General features: G+C 36.6%; 1 protein-coding gene across 1 annotated transcript in view; it reads left to right on the top strand.

The window, feature by feature from the left end:
• LOC127855922 (uncharacterized) overlaps positions 1-21,977 on the top strand; it is a 29,611-nt gene that overhangs the window by 1,666 nt on the left and 5,968 nt on the right. Inside the window, exons 2-15 of the mRNA XM_052391836.1 lie at positions 440-541; positions 1,942-2,040; positions 3,524-3,634; positions 4,175-4,264; positions 5,174-5,365; positions 6,216-6,314; positions 6,892-6,978; positions 7,924-8,128; positions 8,510-8,617; positions 10,586-10,690; positions 12,469-12,648; positions 14,155-14,317; positions 18,227-18,359; positions 21,486-21,633. Coding sequence (XP_052247796.1) covers positions 440-541; positions 1,942-2,040; positions 3,524-3,634; positions 4,175-4,264; positions 5,174-5,365; positions 6,216-6,314; positions 6,892-6,978; positions 7,924-8,128; positions 8,510-8,617; positions 10,586-10,690; positions 12,469-12,648; positions 14,155-14,317; positions 18,227-18,359; positions 21,486-21,633 — 1,822 coding nt within the window. The remainder of the gene's footprint in view (positions 1-439; positions 542-1,941; positions 2,041-3,523; positions 3,635-4,174; positions 4,265-5,173; positions 5,366-6,215; positions 6,315-6,891; positions 6,979-7,923; positions 8,129-8,509; positions 8,618-10,585; positions 10,691-12,468; positions 12,649-14,154; positions 14,318-18,226; positions 18,360-21,485; positions 21,634-21,977) is intronic.

Here is a 21,977-nt window from a genome sequence, read left to right as displayed (position 1 = left end):
TTGTCCACTTGGACTTTCACCTTCTTGAGTTATTGTAGATAAAACTTAAATAACATTCTGAAATCATGTTACTGCAGCAATATGTCGAATATATTTACTCTCACTATGGTGATAATGACAATCCAAAAGTCGTTGTTCGTGCAACAATTTGTTTTACTCGATAGCATACAACTAACGCTATATATAGATTGGTCATTGTCGGCTCACGTACTATTTTAAAGAAACCCGGGTACCCTTAAGTATACTACAAAGTACACGGGATACGGAGAATATACTAAACAAGTACCCCGAAGTATAGCCGGTGGACTTTTAAGCGTATTTTTCGTACGCGGTGTTTATTGAAGTATACTTAAGAGTATCCGAGGTATTTTAAAGCAGTATTTAAGTCCGCATCGACCAATCGAGCAAAACTAACGGCGCGCGTGCACGTGTTCTGCAGGAAGGTGACGGTGGCCGCCCAGCGTCCGGCGAACATAACCAAGATGATGCTGGAGGTGGACAAGCTATGGGAGTCCAGCAAGACACTAATGAAAAAAGACAGGTACAATCATAATTATCAGGCGCGTTCTGAGAAAAATGGGCTTAATGCCTAAGCGTAAAATGTCGCCCCCGATTACCATGTGCAGTCCGAGCCGGCTAATCAGGGACGACACTTTTTGCTTTTATGGTATGTTTCGTTTCGAAGAAGTATTTTCTTAGCAAAAATCTATTTAAGGCGGAAAGTTTCGTCCCAAATTAGCCTGTGTGGACTGCACAGGCTAAATAGGTCGAGGTTTTACGCACATTTTTCCCATACCGAGACTCATATGTATATGTAAGTGTATGTTAGACTTTCTTAGGCGGTGCATGAAAAATGACATATAACTCCATGCGTGTTTGTGTGTGCTGTGTGTGCGTGCGTGCTCGCGTGTTTGTGTAGTTTAGGGCGTCGGCCTTTCAAATACTGTCCATTAAGAAAGTTTAAGGTGTGTTGCTCTGAAAAACAACTGACACTTGAGAAGTGAGATTAATGAAATTGAAATGTACTCTCCTTTTTGAAACACAATTCGACTTATTTTGCGTTGCTTTGCGATTAATTTTAACTTACGATTAAATAATATATCTGGGTCAATTGTCAGATTTTGATGCCCTTAATTACGCCTCCAATGCTATGCTTTTTATGACTGTTCAAAGGCGGAGATCCCGATGATATATTGCCTTAAAGGGACTTTTTCATGTCAGGTAAATTGTCAAAATTAAAGATTCGTACATTTTCGTTGTAGTTATGATATTTGCAAGGAAACATTAACAATCAACATTGACCATGTTCTAAAATATCTCAGCACAGCATAACGGTGTACATAAATGCGTTACATATCGAATGTTTGGCCAAGAACACAGGCTTATTAAATAAAGTAATTCTGATGTATTTCATATTGCCATACTCAGCATAAAATGCTGTCTTTCTTGCACTAGTTGAAATTCTTGAGAAAATTTGTTTAAAAAAGTTTTTTGAATGACTGCACCACATACCGGTGTGTTTACGTCTGTTAACGTTCAATTGTGAACCCCACAAAGTCACGTGATCCTGCACCCTATGTGTTGAAGATTATTGTGTGTATCTACAATATACCACTTGATCTTTACGCACCGAATGATCTATGTACAGTAATTTCCTTTCATTTTTGTATTTTTCTCATAAACTTGTCACTTATTTATGTAATATCCAACCCCCACCCACTCCCACATAAGTAATTTCCTCTGCGGATATGACCTACTTTTGCATGTAGATCTTCCGCGCATCGTTGTAGGAGATTTAAACTAATTCTAAACTGTTGCTCTAAATGTCTCTTAAATTAAAAATCTCATTCATTAAATCGTTCACCACTGGATATATAAGTAGACATGTGTTCAAACCTTTTGCTCACATTAAACTTATATATTATTGTAATTGAATTTCAGCCCCATGACAGAACCGGATATAGAGAAGCTGCGACAGATTATCAAGGAAGCTGTGGACCTCAGCAGCCGGATACGGATGCTCATAAGAGAAAAAGACACGTAAGTACCAAATAAATTACACGATTAAAAGGACTTGTTTACAGATTGTCAAAATGACAAATTCCCTTTTTCCCAGATTCAAACAATACGAGAACACTGCACATCTGGGAGGGAAATAAACACACACTAATGACCTGGAATAATACGGGGAAAAAACTTTCATTTAGTACTAATTTTTATTGATAAAATTATAACGCGTTACAGAAACGAAACGATTTAATAATTTGGAGTGTTTCGGTTATTATAGTTATATATGTGACAGTTCGTTGATCACTTAACTGAGTACCGAAGGCTTTTAGTCCAAAGTTTATCCTAGCCCAGGTGGGGTTAACTCATTTTTTCTTCCTTTAATTCCTTTTTTGTTTTATACTAGAGTCTTAAAGTTGCGATATTTACATTTATGAATTTAAAGATCCGCACATGCTCAAAATTAACGAATACTTCGTAAAATAAAAATAAAGTACATGTAAGACTATAAAAAACAGCCAAAATGTCAACGTTATATTTGGTCTGGTAACATTTATTTAACGAGATACAAAATGCTCGGTTTTTGTTGGAGGATATATTCCATTAGAATTGCCAGAGACGATATCCAAACATTTACGAGCGAACGCCAGATTGGCTTCGGGAAGCGTCTGAAGCATGACGTTGTTCTTATTATTTTTTTATAACTTGAACTTCAAAGGTCATTCTTGCGATTTAAATTATTTGATTATCTTTCATAAGATTATTAGTTAAAACAGCGTTTACTGTGTTGCTTTGTTTATGTAATTGAAATGATGTGTATGCAATCGCGTGTACCTGACTCTAAGAAGTGCGCAATTTAATTCTTATTGTATCGTGATAATCATTTCTGAAATAGCTTGCTAATTAACGCAAAACTCATGGATCAGATCCTGACTCGATATCATCTGTGAAACAAAACAATATGATATCGTGAACATATTTTTAGATGCTAAAAAGTTGCAAAATGTTTGTATTTTAAACTTTTTCACACCAATGTTACTTGTGTTAGGGTCTTCCTATTGTAATTAATATTCTTAAGCCGCTTTTTTGGAAGTTTTTTTTTATATAGCATCGTAGTATGGGACAGTGTTTGCGGATCTTTAAGGCTTTTAATGACGAGCTTCAAAACATATATATTCTGTTAACAAGTCCGTTTAATGGAAAGTCGTTCTAGAAATATATAGACATTGCTGGCATTCAGACCCGTTGTAGTTGACATGTTTCAATATTTAAACGCTTTTAAATACAACTGTTTAAGATCATGATTCAACAAGCCCAAAACGAAGCATCGCCTGCATTGGAACGATTTAAAAAAATCATAATAGTTCACACACTTCAGAAATTATACATATACTTAAACACTTATTTTAATGCTCTAAATAACAAATCGAACTATTTTACGTCGATTTGATGTGACGTCATCCTATGTGCATAGAAAGCAACATAGTGTATATATACGTATACTATTATGTGACAGGTACACGGACGATGACGTAGTGAGTCACGCGAAGGACATCAACAGCCTGCAACTGTTTATGCACAACGTTGTAGAAATATGGACGAAAGTGGATGACCTACTCAAAGAAAAGTAAAAGCAGATTTATTGAAATCTTTATTGTTTCGTGTTCTTGTAGCTCAATGGGCTTACATGTGTTCTACTTGCACACGTATATTAAGCCAATAAAGATTAATTCAACTTATTGGCATTTATTCATTTGTTGATGCTACATACGTCAGCAAATCTATCAGGAGACCTGATCGATTGTAATATTACATTTAATGTTACCGATTCTCGATAAGAAGCTTTTCAAATTACTGTATGTAAAATGCAAAAATATTACTACAAGGTTTATAAACGAAGTCATCATAAAGAGACACACAGATGTCATAAAACGATTGTTGCAAATACATAAAATGGAATTCTTGTTTCGTCTGCTAAGACCGACCCTTTTGTACCGGCTCTAAGCTACTTCTAGTTTTTCAGGTTCAGATTTCCACTATTACATGTAATCATTCTCATTTAATTCACCTTTCCTTATTATGAAAACACGTTGCTTATTATGATGTTTGCTTATTATGAAAGCATGTTGAAAAACAAAACCCATTCATGAATGCCCACATTTTGTAGGTTTGCCCACCACGTTATGGGCGAGATGATGGAACTGGGAACAGATATATCATCGGTATTTGGCGAGGTTATGTCTATATTTCTACAAAGGTATGGCTCCCATCGGTGAAGCTGAAACGGTCGGCCTCGGCTCATGTACTACTATAAAATACCCCGGGTACTGTTAAATTAGTACAATGTACCCCGGTTATGGATAATAAGCTTAAAGGGGCCCGGCCATACTCATGAGTACCTGTAGTATATTTTCCGTACGTCGGGGTACTTTAACTAGTATTTAGTACCTGTGCCGACAATTATCAATCGACTATTATTTAAAACCGTATAAGCATTTTGCTTTTTTGTTTTAATCCTATACTCGAAACAGTTCAAATAGTGGTTGGACTGCCAATGTGATTTCCGCTGCATAGCATGTAAAATACCTATATGTTTAAAAAAGTTCACACTGCAGCCTTGCCGCATGACATTTGTGAAAATGCATGTATTCGCCATATATAAGCCTTGGTCTTGTGCCTGCTGCGTAGCGTTTGACCTTAACATCGCTGTTAGCGCTACGTCCCATGGACATATGTTTTAATAAATCAGGTTTTGTCTAAACATCGTTGTTATTACTGCGTATAAACTGTGCTTTATGCATGTGCGTAAAGTGTCGTCCCAGATAAGCGTGTGCGGTCCTTTAAGGCTAATCTGGGACGACACTTTTACCCTTAACTAGATTTTCGTTTAGAGAACACTTCTTTTAAACGAAAAATTCCATACAAGCTGAAAGTGTCGTTCCTGATTGGCGAAAGAAGACTGCACAGGCTAATCTGTGACGACGCTTAACGCACTTGCATAAAGCCAAGTTTCCCAGAACGAGACTTATATCTTAAATACTAATGCAGGTTTGGCATGAACATAATACCGTTGTTGCGCCCAATGATCATTTCTGATCCTTATGCAGGTTTGACCTAAACATCGTACCGTTGTTGCGCCCAATTATCATTTCTGATCCTTATGCAGGTTTGGCCTAAACATCGTACCGTTGCTGCGTCCCGTCCACGGTCTGTACTATAGCATCAGCATCCACTGCCGCTACAACTGCCCGGATCTAGCTGAGGACGACGTTAACGAGATGAAGTCAATCTACAACAGCTTCCTTACCGCAATGATCAGCCTCATGAAAAGCACAAAGGTCCTCTTGAAACGCCTTAAGTAAGCAGGAAGCATATTGTTAAGGATGCGCATCAAGATTACGCTCAACTGGTCGTTGTCAATCAGGTACTACTTAAAAAGTACCCCGGGAACTGTTAAGTCTACTGAAATGTACACCGGGTACGGAATATACGCTTAAAGGTAACCTGCCATACTACGATCTTCGTTTCACTAAATTGTGCATACCCCGTGTATTTTGTAGTACCAGGGTACTTTTAAGTAGTTCCGCGGCCGACAACGATCAATTTAGGTCAAGTGAGCCGGAACCCAACTGCCGTGAAAACCAATGTTCATTTATTATTAAAATTTGCTTCGCTGGTGTTCTGGCTTTATTTATTGATTTTCATAATTATAAACATTGTCATTGACTCAAACTTTATTTATATTGGTAACATATATTAATAAATTGATGTGTACGAATATGATGTTCAATAATTATTAACCTTGTCGTCGATATGTGAGGAATTGGATTGCCATGACGATAGTCTAGTAAGAACAAAGGCATAAGTTGTATCACAAAATGGTACAATACGGGCTAAAAAGACACGCCAAAAAGTCTGAAAGAAAACGCAGTAAAGAACGATGCCATTGGTATTAATTATTTTTTTACAGATAATCTTAAATGTCTTGTCAGCAAGTAAATGCATTTTGTAAACTGTACAACGCCGTAGATATTACAGGTTTGACTGTGAGGTCAAGCGGAGTACAGGCTAACATCTCGTCTCTTCTAGAACTAATGCATGATATTTTTATTTCAGGTTTGACAGTGACGTAATTTCCTCGCAAAGACGTGGTGGACAGGCGAATATTTCCTTTCTTCTCGAACTCATGCACGCGATTGATATTTCAGGTTTGACAGTGACGTCATTTCCTCTCGTAGACGTGGCGTACAGGCAAACATCTCCTCTCTTCTAGAACTCATGCACGAGATGGTGAAAGACGGCAGAATGTATGCAGTTTTTTTTCTATTATCATAGGCGTGTCTCCATTTTCAAACATTACAACGAACATACCAGAAAACATTCTTAATCGTCGAGGATGCGATATTGTTCATACTACATGTACACATAAAGAATTTGTATGAAATACATCTATTGCTATTTTACTAAACCTTTGAATTAATTACAAGATTGTTGTAAACTACATGTTTAACTCTTTTCACGTTGGTCATTTCACAAGCCTCGCCATTACCCCGGATCAGCAGGCGATTTTTTGTAACCTTTAAATATCAATAAATCAATTGAGTCGTGTTCTGAGAAAACTGGGCATAATGCATGTGCGTAAAGTGTCGTCCCAGATTAGCCTGTGCAGTCCGCACAGGCTCATCAGGGACGATAATTTTCGCCTAAACTTGATTTTCGGTAAGGAGGGACTTCCTTGAAACTAAAAATACCATAAAAGCGGAAAGTTTCGTCCCTGATTAGCCTGTTCGGATTGCACAGGCTAATATGGGACGACACTTTACGCACATGGATTAAGCCCAGTTTTCTCAGAACGCGGCTAAATTGGTCTCGCCATTTTGTTAGATGTGACGCTGCCGAATACGTGGACATGATGGAAAAAATCGGCAGCCTCTGCACTGACATATTCTTTGTGATTGGTAAAACGTCAAGGTAAACGCTGTAGAAGTCACATTATAATTTATAGGCAAGTTCAAAAGCGTTGACATTAGAAGAGATATTTAATTTAAAAATATTCATTTTCACGAGACACATCACTAGATGTATTATACTCGATTTTTACATGTTTTAGGTCAATATAATAGTTGACTATTTGAAATAAACACATTTTAACATTGACATTAACAATAAATCTACTGTACTTCATTTTTTCCCAGTTGTTTTTGCATATGGAGAAGGTGTGAAAAATACACAAGGACTCTCAAAGATGGTCCAATTCTTTTTACCTTTGAATTAACATATTTTTCGTTTGATTCAACAAATATTTATTTATTATGTTCGGCGCACCATTATGTAGACTTCAGAGTGGTAACACAGTTTTACGAATCGACCAGCAACCTCTTATTTTGACGCACGTGATCAAGATTCAACTCAGTCTACATATTGTCGAGATGAACATTATTACACAGTTTAATCAAGATTTTATCAGAAATATTGCATTTAGAGTGATAATGAGTTAAACGTTTACCACACACGACGTACGACTGACGACGCATCTCGATGGACGTCAGACATAATCAGAACACACTAGCATACCATAAGAACTTCATGCTCGGTTGAGCTATAATAAGACAAATGTTATTTTAAGCAAAAGCAATACGTAGGCATATTAAATGTCAAATTAAAATGAGCCGCGTTCTGAGAAAACTGGGCTTAATTCATATGCGTTAAATACCAACCCAGTGACGACAATTTTCGCTTTTATGCAGCTTTACGTTTTAGAGGAAGTCTCTTCTATACGAAAATCCAATTAAGGCAGAAGGTGTCGCCCCTGGTAAGCCTGTCTGGACTACACAGGCTAATCTGGGACGACACTTAATGCACATGCATTAAGCGCTGTTTTCCAAGACCGAGTCTCAAATAAAGCTTACTATGCAGTATTGCAGAGCTCTTAGAGCTCGGGGAGGGCGTGATCGCCATCGAGCCGGCGGAGGTTCTGGGGGAAGTGGCGCACTCGGACGTCCAGAGGTGCCCCATAGAGAAGCGCCCCCTTCTGTTGGCGGGCATGGAGATGGACGAAGGGTCTACCTTCATCTCGGACCTCTTTATGCAAAGTGGGGCCACGTTCAACCCTTCTCAGAAGGTACCTGTGTTTTCGAGTGGCATCGTTCGCGTGTATATATTTTTATTGTTTTGCTTGCCAACGTCAAAGCTGTCACTGACCTTAATGCATCATTCATTACATTAGAGGTATTAATCCTTTAAGAAGGTTAATATTGACGAGCTATACCAAGTTAGGCTCCTAATTGTAATAGAAAACAACAATATTTGAACCCTTTGCTTCTATGAACGAAGCATATATTTCAGTTGTAATCGAAATCAAACCCATACAATCCTCTTTTATTGCTATGAATGTGAACACATCCACATAAAACGTCCTCGTATATTTGCTAATTAATGGTAAATCTACTTATTTTGTACTGCAATTAAGGCAAAGATTGTTTAAATATAGAGTATATTGCAGGTAACAATAAGAATGCCCTTCCCCGGAGCCAATTTTCCCGCTGGGGCTATCGTCAAAGTTAAATTAAAGATAGGAGATGAATGGTACGATACAGCCGGCACAATAGTAGTAAGTATCATAATATTGAAAATGGTATTCCAGCAGTGAACTTGGTATTACAGATTTTTAGTTAAGAGTACTGCGTTTTACTGATTTTAAAATAAATATTCGATCAAATGAAAAGCATTACTAACCCTTAACAAGAAAGTACAAATAGTGACTTAATAATTACTTTTTTTAATATATGCACCACTCGTACAAATTCAGCGACAATCGTATTGAAATCTGATCTCCGCTTAACAAGACCTCGGTTAGAGCGAATGTTGAGACAAACATTACTGAGAGTTTATATGTTACATGTCTGCATGGTATATGCCAAAATGGAAATTTGCGTCTTAAAATCTAAAGGAGGTGGTTCGACATTCTTACTTGATTTCGGTCACGTGCACACTGTTATATATTACAACCAGTCTTCCTTGCGCACGATTTAAATCATGCGTCTAGTTATTGTTTCCTCTTTGTATATGCAATTACCACTATAGACATACAACCGGAATTGAATATCACAAGGCGTTGCCATGACAGTCCGTTTTTCCACAGGAATATTTAATTACTGAAGTGATAAGTGTCGTATACATGCATACCGTAATACTGATCTGGAAGGATCCTGTTATTAATCTGACGTTATCTAAATGGAAATCATAACGCAGAGACACGAATGCACCGATATTTAATCCGCTTGATAACGTAAATAAAACACGCAAACACCATTTGAGTCGCGTTATGTGAAAATAGGTTCTCGCGTCATGCGAAAATGGCTCTTTATAGCATATACGGTCATATGTAGCTCCAGACAAGCCTGCGCAATCTCGGGTCTTATATGGCATGAGGCTCATGTTTTGCATACGTTGATCACGTTACATTCTTAAATTTCTTATCAGACAAAACAGAATAATTAAAAATCTTTATAACTATCAAAGCAATAGCTCTGAAAAAATATGTACGAGCTCGAAAGCAAGTGAACATTATGTTGCTCGAGGAACAAAGCAGCAAATGACGTAATATTTAAATCTCCAGCTGCATCAGTAACTAAAAAAACACAAACTCGTATAATCAACACGTGGTCGTTAGTTTATTACAAGTGAACAATTGCGAAATGAAAACAACACAATAGTAAGCCCTTTACATACACGAACAAGATGGCCACGATGGCCATGAAACGCTCACCAGAGTTCAATGTACATATTGTCCAAGAAATGACTTGGTTACCTAGTTTTTGACCCCACGTAATCACATTCGTAATTTGCCTATGTATTGTTATGTCAAGATTCAAAAAAAAAGACAAATACAATAAAGGTTCAGTCACGCATGTGGTTCTAAAGCAGTAACAATGTTTCTCTAATAGTTGATACTCAGCCTAGATATTGTCAAGATAAACATTCTGACCATGTTTCATCAAGATTTAGCCATACATGTTGCATTTAGAGAGGTAACACTTTTTTTTCTAAGATTTGACCTGGTGATTTTATTTGTGGATGGACGAGACCCAGATTCGAAGTCGGCCTAGATTTTGTCAAGATATACATTCCAACAAAGTTTCATCAATAATGAGTAATAAATGTGGCCTCTATTATCTAGATTGGTAACAAGGGTTTTCGAATATTTGACCTGATGACCTAGTTTTTGAACGGGGGTAACCCAGAATCAAACTTGGCCTAGGTATTGCCAAGATAAACATTATGACTAAGGAGCATCGATATTTGATCAAAATTGTGAGCCCTAGAATGTAAAAGAGCTAAACGATGACGAAGCACGACACACGACGACGGACTCCTTACATACGGTGACCGCAATAGCTTACCATGAGCATGTCGTTCTCAGTTGACTTAAAAACGACCGAATAAGACTGGGATCATCACCTATGACATGTCCATTAAAATAAACTTTATTGTGCAATGATCTTCTTAATGTTTATAATAACCTAGGATGACACATGCAGGCTTATTTGAACTGCTTTATTACGTTGTTCTCATACAGAAAGGAAACCCGAATGCCGAAAAGAGCGATCTTCCGGAAGGCATTGCAAAAGTCAATGTGAAATCTGCAAAAGGCCTGAGGGGGCCAAAACCTCCACCGCCAACGGTTTGTAAAATTGTTGTCAATCCGGTAGTAACAACTGAGTAACTAATGGTATATAGTTGTCTTACTATTATATGTGTTTTTGTATAGATTTTAATACATTTATGTGTTATCATATTTATTTATTTAATAAATTACCGCAGCTGTAGGGATCAACGTCACTGTATATGTGCTTGCATAAATTTTTGAACGCTAATTGAATGCTAATTGCATCTATCAGCACCAATAATTTATAATTAACATGCTGTTGGTAATGAGGCGTTGAACAGAATACGATTCGTCCATGGGCTTGTATGAATACTTGCACAATATATGACAAATGACATAAGTGACGTTTTATCGATTAAAATTTTTCTTCTGTTCGATATGCAATTGTTCACAATGTCCTACTGCTAATGGAGTGCTAATGTACTCGCTGAGTGTTCCAGAGAAATAATCAGCTATTGAGTACATAGGATGTATCACATGACAGCGGTTTTCCGGTGTGTAGTATCGCGAGAGTAGATGGAGGAATCATTCATTAGGGATTGCGAATTTAGAATGATTGAAATAACATGTAATGAATTGTTCTGGTTGACGGGTTTAAATGTAGCACACTGAATTCTCAATAAAGGCACACATTAATGACACTACTTCAGCACACACTAAAACATATTTGAATGACACTCCATGCCAACTTTAACAATTGCAATGATGATATTAGAAAACGTAACTAACGGCGTTCTCAATTTGCAGGATGTCTTAATTAATACATATTATACTCACCAATGACACTACGTCAGCATATATTCAATCAAGTACATGATTTAAATGTACAGTGTGGGGTCGGTGACACATGTGTGACATACTCACAAATGATACTACGCAATCTTGCATTCTACACACATAAACTGTAGTAAACAAACAATGCAGTGCTTATTAAATGTCCTTAACGTCGTAATCAATTCGGAGATGACATTTGGACAATATAACATGAGTCTACGGCTCTCTGCATTTTGTAAACATTAAATTGAGTGAACTATAACTGCCGTGGCACATTAAATGTTACTAACGTCGTACTCAATATGCAAGATGACACGTGTATAACATACTCACGAGGAGACTTCGCCATGTTGCATTTTGAAAACATTAAATGTAGTAAACAAAAACTGCAGTGGCACATGAAACGCAGCGTTTAAGCGGCCCATCCACACACAATATCATTGTCAATTTTAGTGACTCAATAATATTGACAGAATATTTTTTGCCCTTTAAGCCGCCCATCCACACACACACTATCATTGTCAATTTTATTGACTCAATAATATTGACAGAATATTTTTTTGCCCTTTAGCTATGTTGACTGTAAGGCAATTTTGACGAGACTATACATATTGATTGAATATTATTGAAGGGTGCAAAATACTTGTCAATACAATTGACAATGCGTCAATAAATATTTGAGATCTCTGATTTTCATCAATACATTGATGGTGACTTCAATATCATTAATTCACTATCAATTTTATTGTCAATCTTCATTATTGACAATAAAATTGACAGTTATATTGTGTGTGGATGGGCCGCTTAAGACGTTCTCGGTGGTTGTGGATATGGTGTCCGCATAGCGACCGGGAGGTCACGGATTCGATCCCTACTGTTGGAGCCTACTTTAGATCTTCCCCAAAGACGCCAAGTACTGGTTCTACCCAGGAAACGAACTCTCGTTTCAATAAGCCTTTGGCTTTCGATGCAATAGGTCTATAATAAGTAAGTTTAAACTATACGCTCTCAATTGACAGGATGACATGATAGAGTTCCAGACGAAGTTTAACCAGGCATTTATTGCCTGCATCGAATACATGGCGCAGATCCGGGAGCTGACGCCCGCTGAATACACGTACATATGCCCGGATGACGACAGGGTTAGACTGACATTCCCGGAAGGGTGTGTCACCCAAAAGTCCCAAGTAGCGTTCAAGGTGGGTTATGGACCATAAACTAGACTCGATTGGTCATTGTCGGCTCAGGTACTACTTAAAAGTACTCGTAAGTATAGTTCAAAGTACCCGGGGTACGGAGAATATACATGTACTTCAACGTTCCCTGGAGAATGGCCGGGTACTTTTTGTGTATTTCCTGTGTCCGAGATACGTTTGAGTAGTATCTGAGCCGACAACGACCAATTGACCCTTTCTTAGATTTAATAAGCAACAGGTCACTTACCTTAAAAAAAGCGGCGGATGGTAGCCAGAATTTCGCTACTTGTAATGTTTCATAATATTAATAACTCCTTTACATGTATATACTCCTTATATTGCACATAATCGTTCATTTGACTGCAAACAAATATGTTTTTTTTATTATTCTTTGACTTAAGACTATAAATATTGGTCAAACAAGTGAAAGTTGACAATGAATACCACGTTCTGGACCGAGAATCGAAACAAGAATCGTTTGCTCTCAAACCCATTGGTATTATACATATTCTTATACAGTCTCGTTTTTCTAAATAGCAAAGAAAAAAGTTTATTGAAAAACTCGTGTCTATTTGCATATTATATGACTAAACAACTAAAATACAGAAATGGCGACAACGAAGTCATTATGAAGTGACTAATATTTAACTTAATTCAGATGAAGTTTCACAGTGCATTTGACAACATACATAATAATTGTATTTACACAACAACGGCGCACATACGTTTACGTGTTATGCGGTTTCCGAACGTTTTGTCACTGAATTCAAGCTTTACCGAAACCTTATATGTGACTACAAAGATGCAAAATAACAATGAAGTTATAACGACGTGTTTCGCTTTTTAGTTAAATCAGGTGAACCGAAGTCTTTTATGTGGCAACGGAGATATTAAATCACAACGAAGTGTTAACTCTTTCAGTGCTGGAACCGAATTTTAAAGGCCTTTGCAAACAGTTTGGATCCAGATGAGACGCCACAAAACGTGGCGTCTCATCAGAATCCAATCTATTTGCTATTCTGATAGTACTCTTTGAAAAACAATCGAAGAAAATGCTAATTTTAGAAATTCGGCAGACGACATTATAGCAGACGACAAATTTCCCAGCATTCAAAGGGTTAACGTTTTGTCTCGTTTTTCAGAAAATACTGCCAAACCGAAGTCGTATGTGTAGCTACGATGGTGTTTAAGCACAACGAAGTTTGAACGCTGTGTCTCGTTTTTCCACTAACACAGCTGAATGGAAATCGTATATGTGACTAATAAAATAAGCCTCGTTCTAAGGAAATGTGCTTAAAGTGTCGTCGCAGATTAGCCTGTGCCGTGTTAACACCTGCATTCGTTCAGAAGACATTTCCTTGGAATGAAGAAATCCACAAAAGCGGAATGTTTGAACTGCACAAGCTAATCTGGGACGACACTTTACGTACACACATTAAGCCCGTTTGTTTGTCAGAGCAAAGCTTCAACACCAAAAAAAGCTTTATCACGAAGTGTCTCGTTTTTTAGCTTATACAGTTGAATCGCAGCCGTATGTTCGACTACAAAGAGCAGTGTCCACACCTTTGCAAGAACATCCCCGCCCTGTCGGACATCCTGAAAGTGTATTATGAGGACAACGTGGTATTCGGTATGCCAATCATGGTCCACATGCCCATACCGAACGACATAGGTAGGTAACAACTACCGGTAATACCAATGCAATATTAACTGGAGCATATCGGAGTCTGATTCGGTTATTTTTTTTTAATTAAAAATTAATTTTGTTTTCGTAGGATTCAGTTCGAGTCCCTGTCTCGAAAGTATTTTTTGACATTATCTTTATTTATCTCATCAATTCTAAATATTATTTTTGTCTATATGTATGTTTTTTTTTCAATACTTGTCTTTATCACGGGGAGAGTATCATCGGTGTGACCCAGCTATTGATTTTTCTTTGTTTGGTGGTCTTCAATAACTGTTGCATCTCTCGTTTGTTAAAGCCAATTACAAAACAACAATATAACGCATCAGTTGTTCGACGGATTTGAGCTATAAAAATGGAGCGAGCAAGCTCAATAAACATACACGCATTGTTAATACATTTCCGATAAAAACAGAGGCGGGCGAAAAGGAAGAATATATACATCTTGATGTATTGCTAATAGTATTCTCTTAGTTCAATCATGTCCAGATTGTCTTTGACTTGTGTAACATTGTTTCAAATTACCCCTGTAGTGCGTTTAATGTATGTTTGTTCACTCAATTTTTATATCAGGAAATTGTATAGTTCCACAACTAGCAGCGTCATTCTGTCAGCTTTCATAACAATAGGCATATCTTCAACAGATAGCGGACTAACCACAAGTATCTTCAGCATATTCAATATCAACTCACAGTAGTTTGTCCCACCTTTATAACACCAGTCCACCTACTTTAACCCATTTTGGCAACAGTTGATATTCATAATCAAAGACTTTGAGGGAAATAAAAATGAACACAAATATTTTAAATCAGTATTTTTTAGAACTAGAGGGGAAATGACATGTTCGTGCAAAATGGAATAGACAGCTTAATGGTGCAATTGTGTACCATGGACCGAGAAAATCGGCATTCAATGTCAAAAAGATGTTGGCTTTACCAAAATGATAAGACAAACGACACAATATCTTCTTTTAACGAAATTGGATCGGGGGAAATGGACCATGTGGGCGCATTTTTAGCTCGACTATTATATATGAAATATATATAGTGGAGCTATCCTACTCACCCCGGCGTCGGCGTTTCCGTTTCCGTTAGCGTTAGCGTGCAAATGTTTAAGTTTTCGTACTACCCCAATTATTTTCATTGTCCCTTGACATATTGCTTTCATATTTTGCATACTTGTTTACCATCATGACACCAACCTATAAACAAGAGCAGACAACTGTATCAAGCATTTTGACAGAATTATGGCCCCCTTTATACTTAGAATATGCATATTATTGATAAATCTATGTTAAAGTTTGCGTACTACCCCAAATATTTCCTGTGTCCCTTGACATATTGCTTTCATATTTTGCATACTTGTTTACCATCATGACCCCAACCTACAAACAAGAGCAGACAACTGTATCAAGCATTTTGACAGAATTATGGCCCATTTTATACTTAGATAATTGAACATTTTGCTTAAATTGCAATAACTTCTTTATTTATGATCAGATTTTATTAATACTTTGACAAAACAACACTTACGTGAATACCACAACGGATTCCACCCAAACAAAACTCCATGTACCCACCCCCACCTCCCCCCCCCCCAAAAAAAAATATTTTTTTCCTTTTTTTTTTGCTCTTTTGAAAGATCATCTTATAAATGACAAAACCCCACATTGTACCCCCCCCCCCTCTCACCCCCTATCCCCCCAAAAAAAAAATTTTTTTTCCCTTTTTTTTTAAAGATCGTCTAATAAATGACCACACCCCACATTATACCCCCCTCTCAACCCCCCCAACCCCCCCCCCATTTTTTTTTCCTTTTTTTATTTTTGAAAGATCGTCTAATAAATTATTGAATATGAACAATTTCCCCATGATGGCTTACGTTATACTGTCGAGCACTCAAATAGTCGAGCGCGCTGTCCTCTGACAGCTCTTGTTTAAAATAAAATTTTAAGAACTATGGGTGCGTCAGATCCGTCGAACATCTACGCATTTTGTTACGAAACCGCAAAATCGATGATGTTGGCAAATAACGATACGTTTATCGACCATGAATACTCTGATGGTATTATAAATACAAGGCACACTATTCCGATAATTAGGCTGTAATTACCATTCAGTGGATGGATTGAGTAGTATGATTACTACAAACGATGACTAAGTTTTTGTTTGTGGTGTACATACAAGTGTGAGTTTTCCAATACTAAAGGAGGTATACTATGCATTATGCTATTTCCAAGCTGGAAAACACATATATGAACTTGTAAAGAATATAATAATAATAATTCAGTCCAGAAACAGAAATGTCGTTGACCTCTTCAAACCTAGTAATATTTAGTCAACAGGCTTATTCTGCCTCCGGTAGGAGGTAGACGATGTATTATTAAGGGGTGTTGCTGCAGTTTTGATGATTTTGTTCCATCTAATAGATTTTTTTCAAAATTTTTATTCAAGTACTACATACAAATACTAAATGAAAAATGAAATAAAAACATAGGGTCACCGGCCTTGTTGTGATTTTATTTACCATTATATAACATGCACTTTTTCATTAAAACTAAAAAATCTCTTATTGCATAAAAATGATTAATAACCTATGAAATTGGCAAAATAAAGATATTATTTAAGCTACGATACATCATATACCATTTAATTAAACCACAAACTACCAAAAAAATTGAGAACACAACTTAAATTTTAAGAATTTTAATTTTAATAATTTTTATGTCTCCCCAAAAAACTTCAATTTTTTACAATTTTAACCACAAAAATGAAATTTAAAATAGTTCTATCTAATAACTTTCTGCGAAACTGCGCAAATACTTTCATCTACGTATTTTTATCATAAAACAAAAAATAAAAACGGGGGTCACCGCACTTTTAACAGAGATTTTGTTGTTTAACTATCCCTACCGTCTATATCAAATTTCATAAAATATAGCAATGCGGCTAAACCTAAGTACCGGTACATAGATTGCTAGAAATATGCATAAACCTTAGACATTGATTATAATCTTAACTGGGATCTCAACAGCTTACCAAAAAACAAACAATAATAATACAATTTTAAATCACATACATAAGATAATACGGTATCAAACTCGACCTTAATCATCAATAACTTACAGGGACTTGTTTACAGATTTTGGCATGTTTTGAAGTTAGTGATAAATGCTTTGAATTGATAAATGTAAACAATAGATCTTAAGAGCTCCAGTATTAAACAAGAATAAAATAAAAGAAAGAAAAAAAATGAAAAAAAAATGTGATGATTCTGATAACAAAAATATTGGGTTGTGATAATAGGAATCGGTGTTGCTATAAATATATCATCGGTTAAATAAACTTCCGCAACACCCCTTAAATCACAATTTACGTCCGTCCGTTTGTCCGCAGACACAAACTTATGCGAAAACGTTCGCCTATTATTTTCAGCGTACAACATTAAAATGTGAATGCATTTTTCCCCATTTATGAAGTTGTGTAAATAGAGTTTATTTTAATATCATCCTTCGTTGAATGTAATAAAAGTTAAGCCCCTTTTTCAACTGTACAATTACTAAAATTATTTCTACGTATTACGAAATGCGGTGTCGGGGATATTCGTCACTTCTGTAACAAATCCATATGATGATGACACTCGAGACGATTTATTATCATCCTAGGTAATATTCATTGAAAGTTATGCGTCTTTTCAACTGTATAATTGCATATTTTTGTTACGATGTGCGGCATCGCCGGTGTTCGTTGTTCGTGTTACTATTGTAACATACCTTAGTTTGAAACTGTATATAATATATTTGACTCTGGATCAGAAACGATTTATTGCATAAATCAATCTCCTTACGGAGGCTCCGAAGATAGCCGATGTATCACGATTGAGATATTTTCGTTACAGACGACAACGAATCTGAAATTGTGATTTTCCAGTCGAGAGAGGACGGGGAAATAGAGCTGATTCCAAAACGAACAGCAATGCTCTGTCCATCAACGCAGAACTGTTACACTTTCCAGATACAAAGCCTATGTGGGTGAGTTTATTGAAGTACAGAAAGCCTAAGTTAGTGAGTACTTTAAATGACACAACGCCTATATGGGTGAATACTTTAAAGGACACGAAAGCCTCAGTGGTTGAGAACATTAAAGGATACGAAAACCTTAGTGGGTGAGTGCATTAAATGACCCAAAGCCTTAGTGGGCGAGTATATTAAATGACACAAAGCCTTAGTAGGTGAAAACATTAAATTACACAAAGCCTTAAAGGGGCCTTTTCACAGATTTTGGCATGTGTTGCAATTTGCCATTAAATGCTTTACATTGATAAATGTAAACATTGCATCTAAAAAGCTGCAGTAAAAGAAAAACAAGAATACAATTAAAAAAGAAAGAAAAAAAAGGTAGTCCTCAACTGGTCTCAAACCATTGACCCCAGGAGTTCTGGAGTAAAAGTCTACCGCTTAGACAACTCGGCCATCCGTGCTCATACAATGAAGGATGTATTTTATACTTTATATAAGCTATCCTCGTAGTTTCACAAAATATAACGACAACAACAGAACTCTCCAAATTATTAAATAGTTTCGCATTGCAACGTTTTATAATTTTCAGGTTTTTAAATCGTATACAGTTGCGTATAATGGATATTTTAGAGCATGGTTACTGTTCACTATTATTGTTTCCTCACAAATATCATAACTAAAACGAAAATTTGTGAATCGGAAACAACTTTGTTTTATTTTGTCAATTTTCCAAAACGTGAAAAGGCCCATTTAATGGGTGTGTACATTAAATGACACAAAGCCTTAGTGGGTGAGTACATTAAATGACACAAAGTCTTATTGCGTGAGTGCATTCAAGGACACAAAGCCTTAGTGGTGAGAACATTAAATGAAACAAAGTCTAAGTAGGTTAATACATTAAATGACACAAAGCCTTAGTGGATTAGTACATTAAATGGCACAAAGCTTTATTGGGTGAGTGCATTCAAAGGAAGAAAGCTTCAGTTGGTGAATTCTTTTAATGGCACAAAGCCTTAGTTGGTGAGAACATAAAATGACACAAAGTCTTAGTGACCGAGTGGTTAAAATGACACAAAACCTTAGTGGCTGAGAACATTAAAATACACAAAGTCTTAGTGGGTGAGAACATTAAATGATACAAAGTCTTAGAGGTGAGTGCATTAAATGACACAAAGCCTCAGTGGGTGAGTTGTTGAAATGACACAAAACATTAATGGGTGAGAACATTAAATGACACAAAGTCTTAGCGGGATAGAACATTAAATGACAATGAGTCTTAGTTGGTGAGAACATTAAATGACACAAATTCTAAGTGGGTGAGAACATTAAATGACACAACATCATAGTGGGTGAGTTACTTAAATGACAAAAAGCCTTAGTGGTTGAGTACATTAAATGACACAAAGCCTTAGTGGGTGAGAACATTAAAGGACACAAAGCCTCAGTGGGTAAGTACATTAAATGACACGAAGCCTTAGTGTGTGAGAGGTTAAAATAACACAAAACCTTAGTAGTTGAGAACATTTAAGGACACAAAGCCTTAGTGAGAGTTTCATTCAAGGACACCAAGCATTAGTTGGTGGGAACATTATATGACACAAAGCCTTAGTTGATGAGTGAATTAAATGATACAAATGCTAAGTGGGTGAGTACATTAAATGACACAAAACCTTAGTGGGAGAGTACATTAAAGAACACAAAGACTCAGTGGGTAAGTACATTCAATGACTCACAGCCTAAGTGGGTGAGTTGTTAAAATAATACAACGCCTTAGTAGGTTAGGACATTAAAGGACACAAATCATTTTTGAGTGATTAATTTAAAGACACAAAGCCTTAGTGGGTGAGAACATTATATGGCACACATCCTTAGTTAATGAGTAAATTAAATGACACACAGGCTTTGTGATTGAGTACATTTAATGACACAAAATCTTAGTGGTTGATTCATTCTATCATACAAAGCCTTAGTGGGTGAGTGAATTAAATGACACAAAGCTTTAGTGGGTGAGTGGTTAAAATTACACAAAGCCTAAGTGGGTGAGAACATTAAAGAACACAAAGCCTCAGTGGATGAGAGCGTTAAAGGACACAAACGCCTCAGTGGATGAGAACATTAAAGGACACAAAAACATCAGTGGGTGAGAACATTATATGACACAAAGCCTTAGTGGGTGAGAAGCTTGAATGACACAAAGCATTTAAAGACACAAAGCCTTAAGGGGTGAGTACATTAAATGACACAAAGTCTAAGTAAGTGAGTGCATGAAATGACACAAAGCCTTAATGGGTGACTACTTTAAAGGACACGAAGCCTTAGTGGATTAGAACATTAAAGGGCACATAACCTTAGTGGTGAGTTCTTTTAATGACACAAATAGTTATTGGGTGTGTTCATTACAGGACACAAAGTCCTAATGGGCGAGTGCATTAAACGACACAATACCTTTGTGGGTGAGTTTATTCAATGACACAAAGCCGTAGTGGGTGAGTTTATGCAATGACACACAGCCTTAGTGGTTGAGTACATTAAATGACACAAAGCCGTAGTGAGTGAGTTTATTCAATGACACACATCCTTAGGGGGCGCGTACATTAAATGACACAAATCTTTAGTGGGTAAGTGCATTGAAATGCACTTACTTGGAGAGCAAAAGTGAGAAAAGACGATGATGTTCAACACACTAGACAGTAAACGGTGGTATTTTAGCACGAACATTTCTTGCAAGGCAAGAGTAATGGTTCTTCATGCACCAACACTAGGTGCACATTGAAACACGATGTATTTACCATTCCATAAAAATGTATCATTTCCCTTAAATGAATTGCTAGTGTAATTAAAAAAATTAAATAATACTGTTTATCTAGCTTGGATCTTAAAAATTAGAATTGACACATAAAATCGGTTGTTACATTTTCAAATCAAATTTGCCTTCTGGCCGTCTGAGTTTGAGAATATTGGTAATTATGCGGCTTAACTATGAAAGTGTACTTCCTGTTGACAATTTTAACGACAGTTGTTACATTTTTTTTAAGACATGGAAAGAGGGAAACCCCAGCTGCATCAGCAGAACCTAACAAGTATCATCACATAGATTGATTTATCCTGGAACTATGTTCGTATTCATGTGTTTTTAAGGATTGCGATCGGTAAGGTGAAGAAAAAGAACCTGCGCAAGAACCGCGGCGCGATCATAGAAGAGTATGAGCTCTATGCCGAGGAGGCGTTCGTCTGCAACATCCTCACGTTCTTGGATAAAGGCCTGCTGCACGTGGGGCTCGTGAAGGTTTTTGTGTTTTAATTTTAAGACATCGTATTGTGTTTATTTATCTTGCTTTGCGTTCTAAGGTATTTCAAAAATGTTTTGAAGCTCAAGTACATGCTCATTCTGTACAATTTAAAGTATAATTGTTTAGTTACTTTCTATTCTTTCTTTTGTCTATTGATAAAAAGCAACTTAATAATCTCAGATGTTTTTACCTTTTTAAATGTAAACAAAACTATAAAAAATGAGTTCTTTTAGTTCTTTTAACTCCGAACCAAATTATTTCTGGTTTGAGGAATGTATCGCTTCTTATGCTGTTGTATGCATATACATTTGTATATAATGTGTATGTATATGTACTTGTA

Source organism: Dreissena polymorpha, chromosome 13 (assembly GCF_020536995.1).
Source record: "Dreissena polymorpha isolate Duluth1 chromosome 13, UMN_Dpol_1.0, whole genome shotgun sequence".
Classification (NCBI taxonomy): Eukaryota; Metazoa; Mollusca; class Bivalvia; order Myida; family Dreissenidae; genus Dreissena; species Dreissena polymorpha.
The sequence above is the reverse complement of the archived record's forward strand: the minus strand, read 5'-3'. Positions and strand labels throughout refer to the sequence as shown.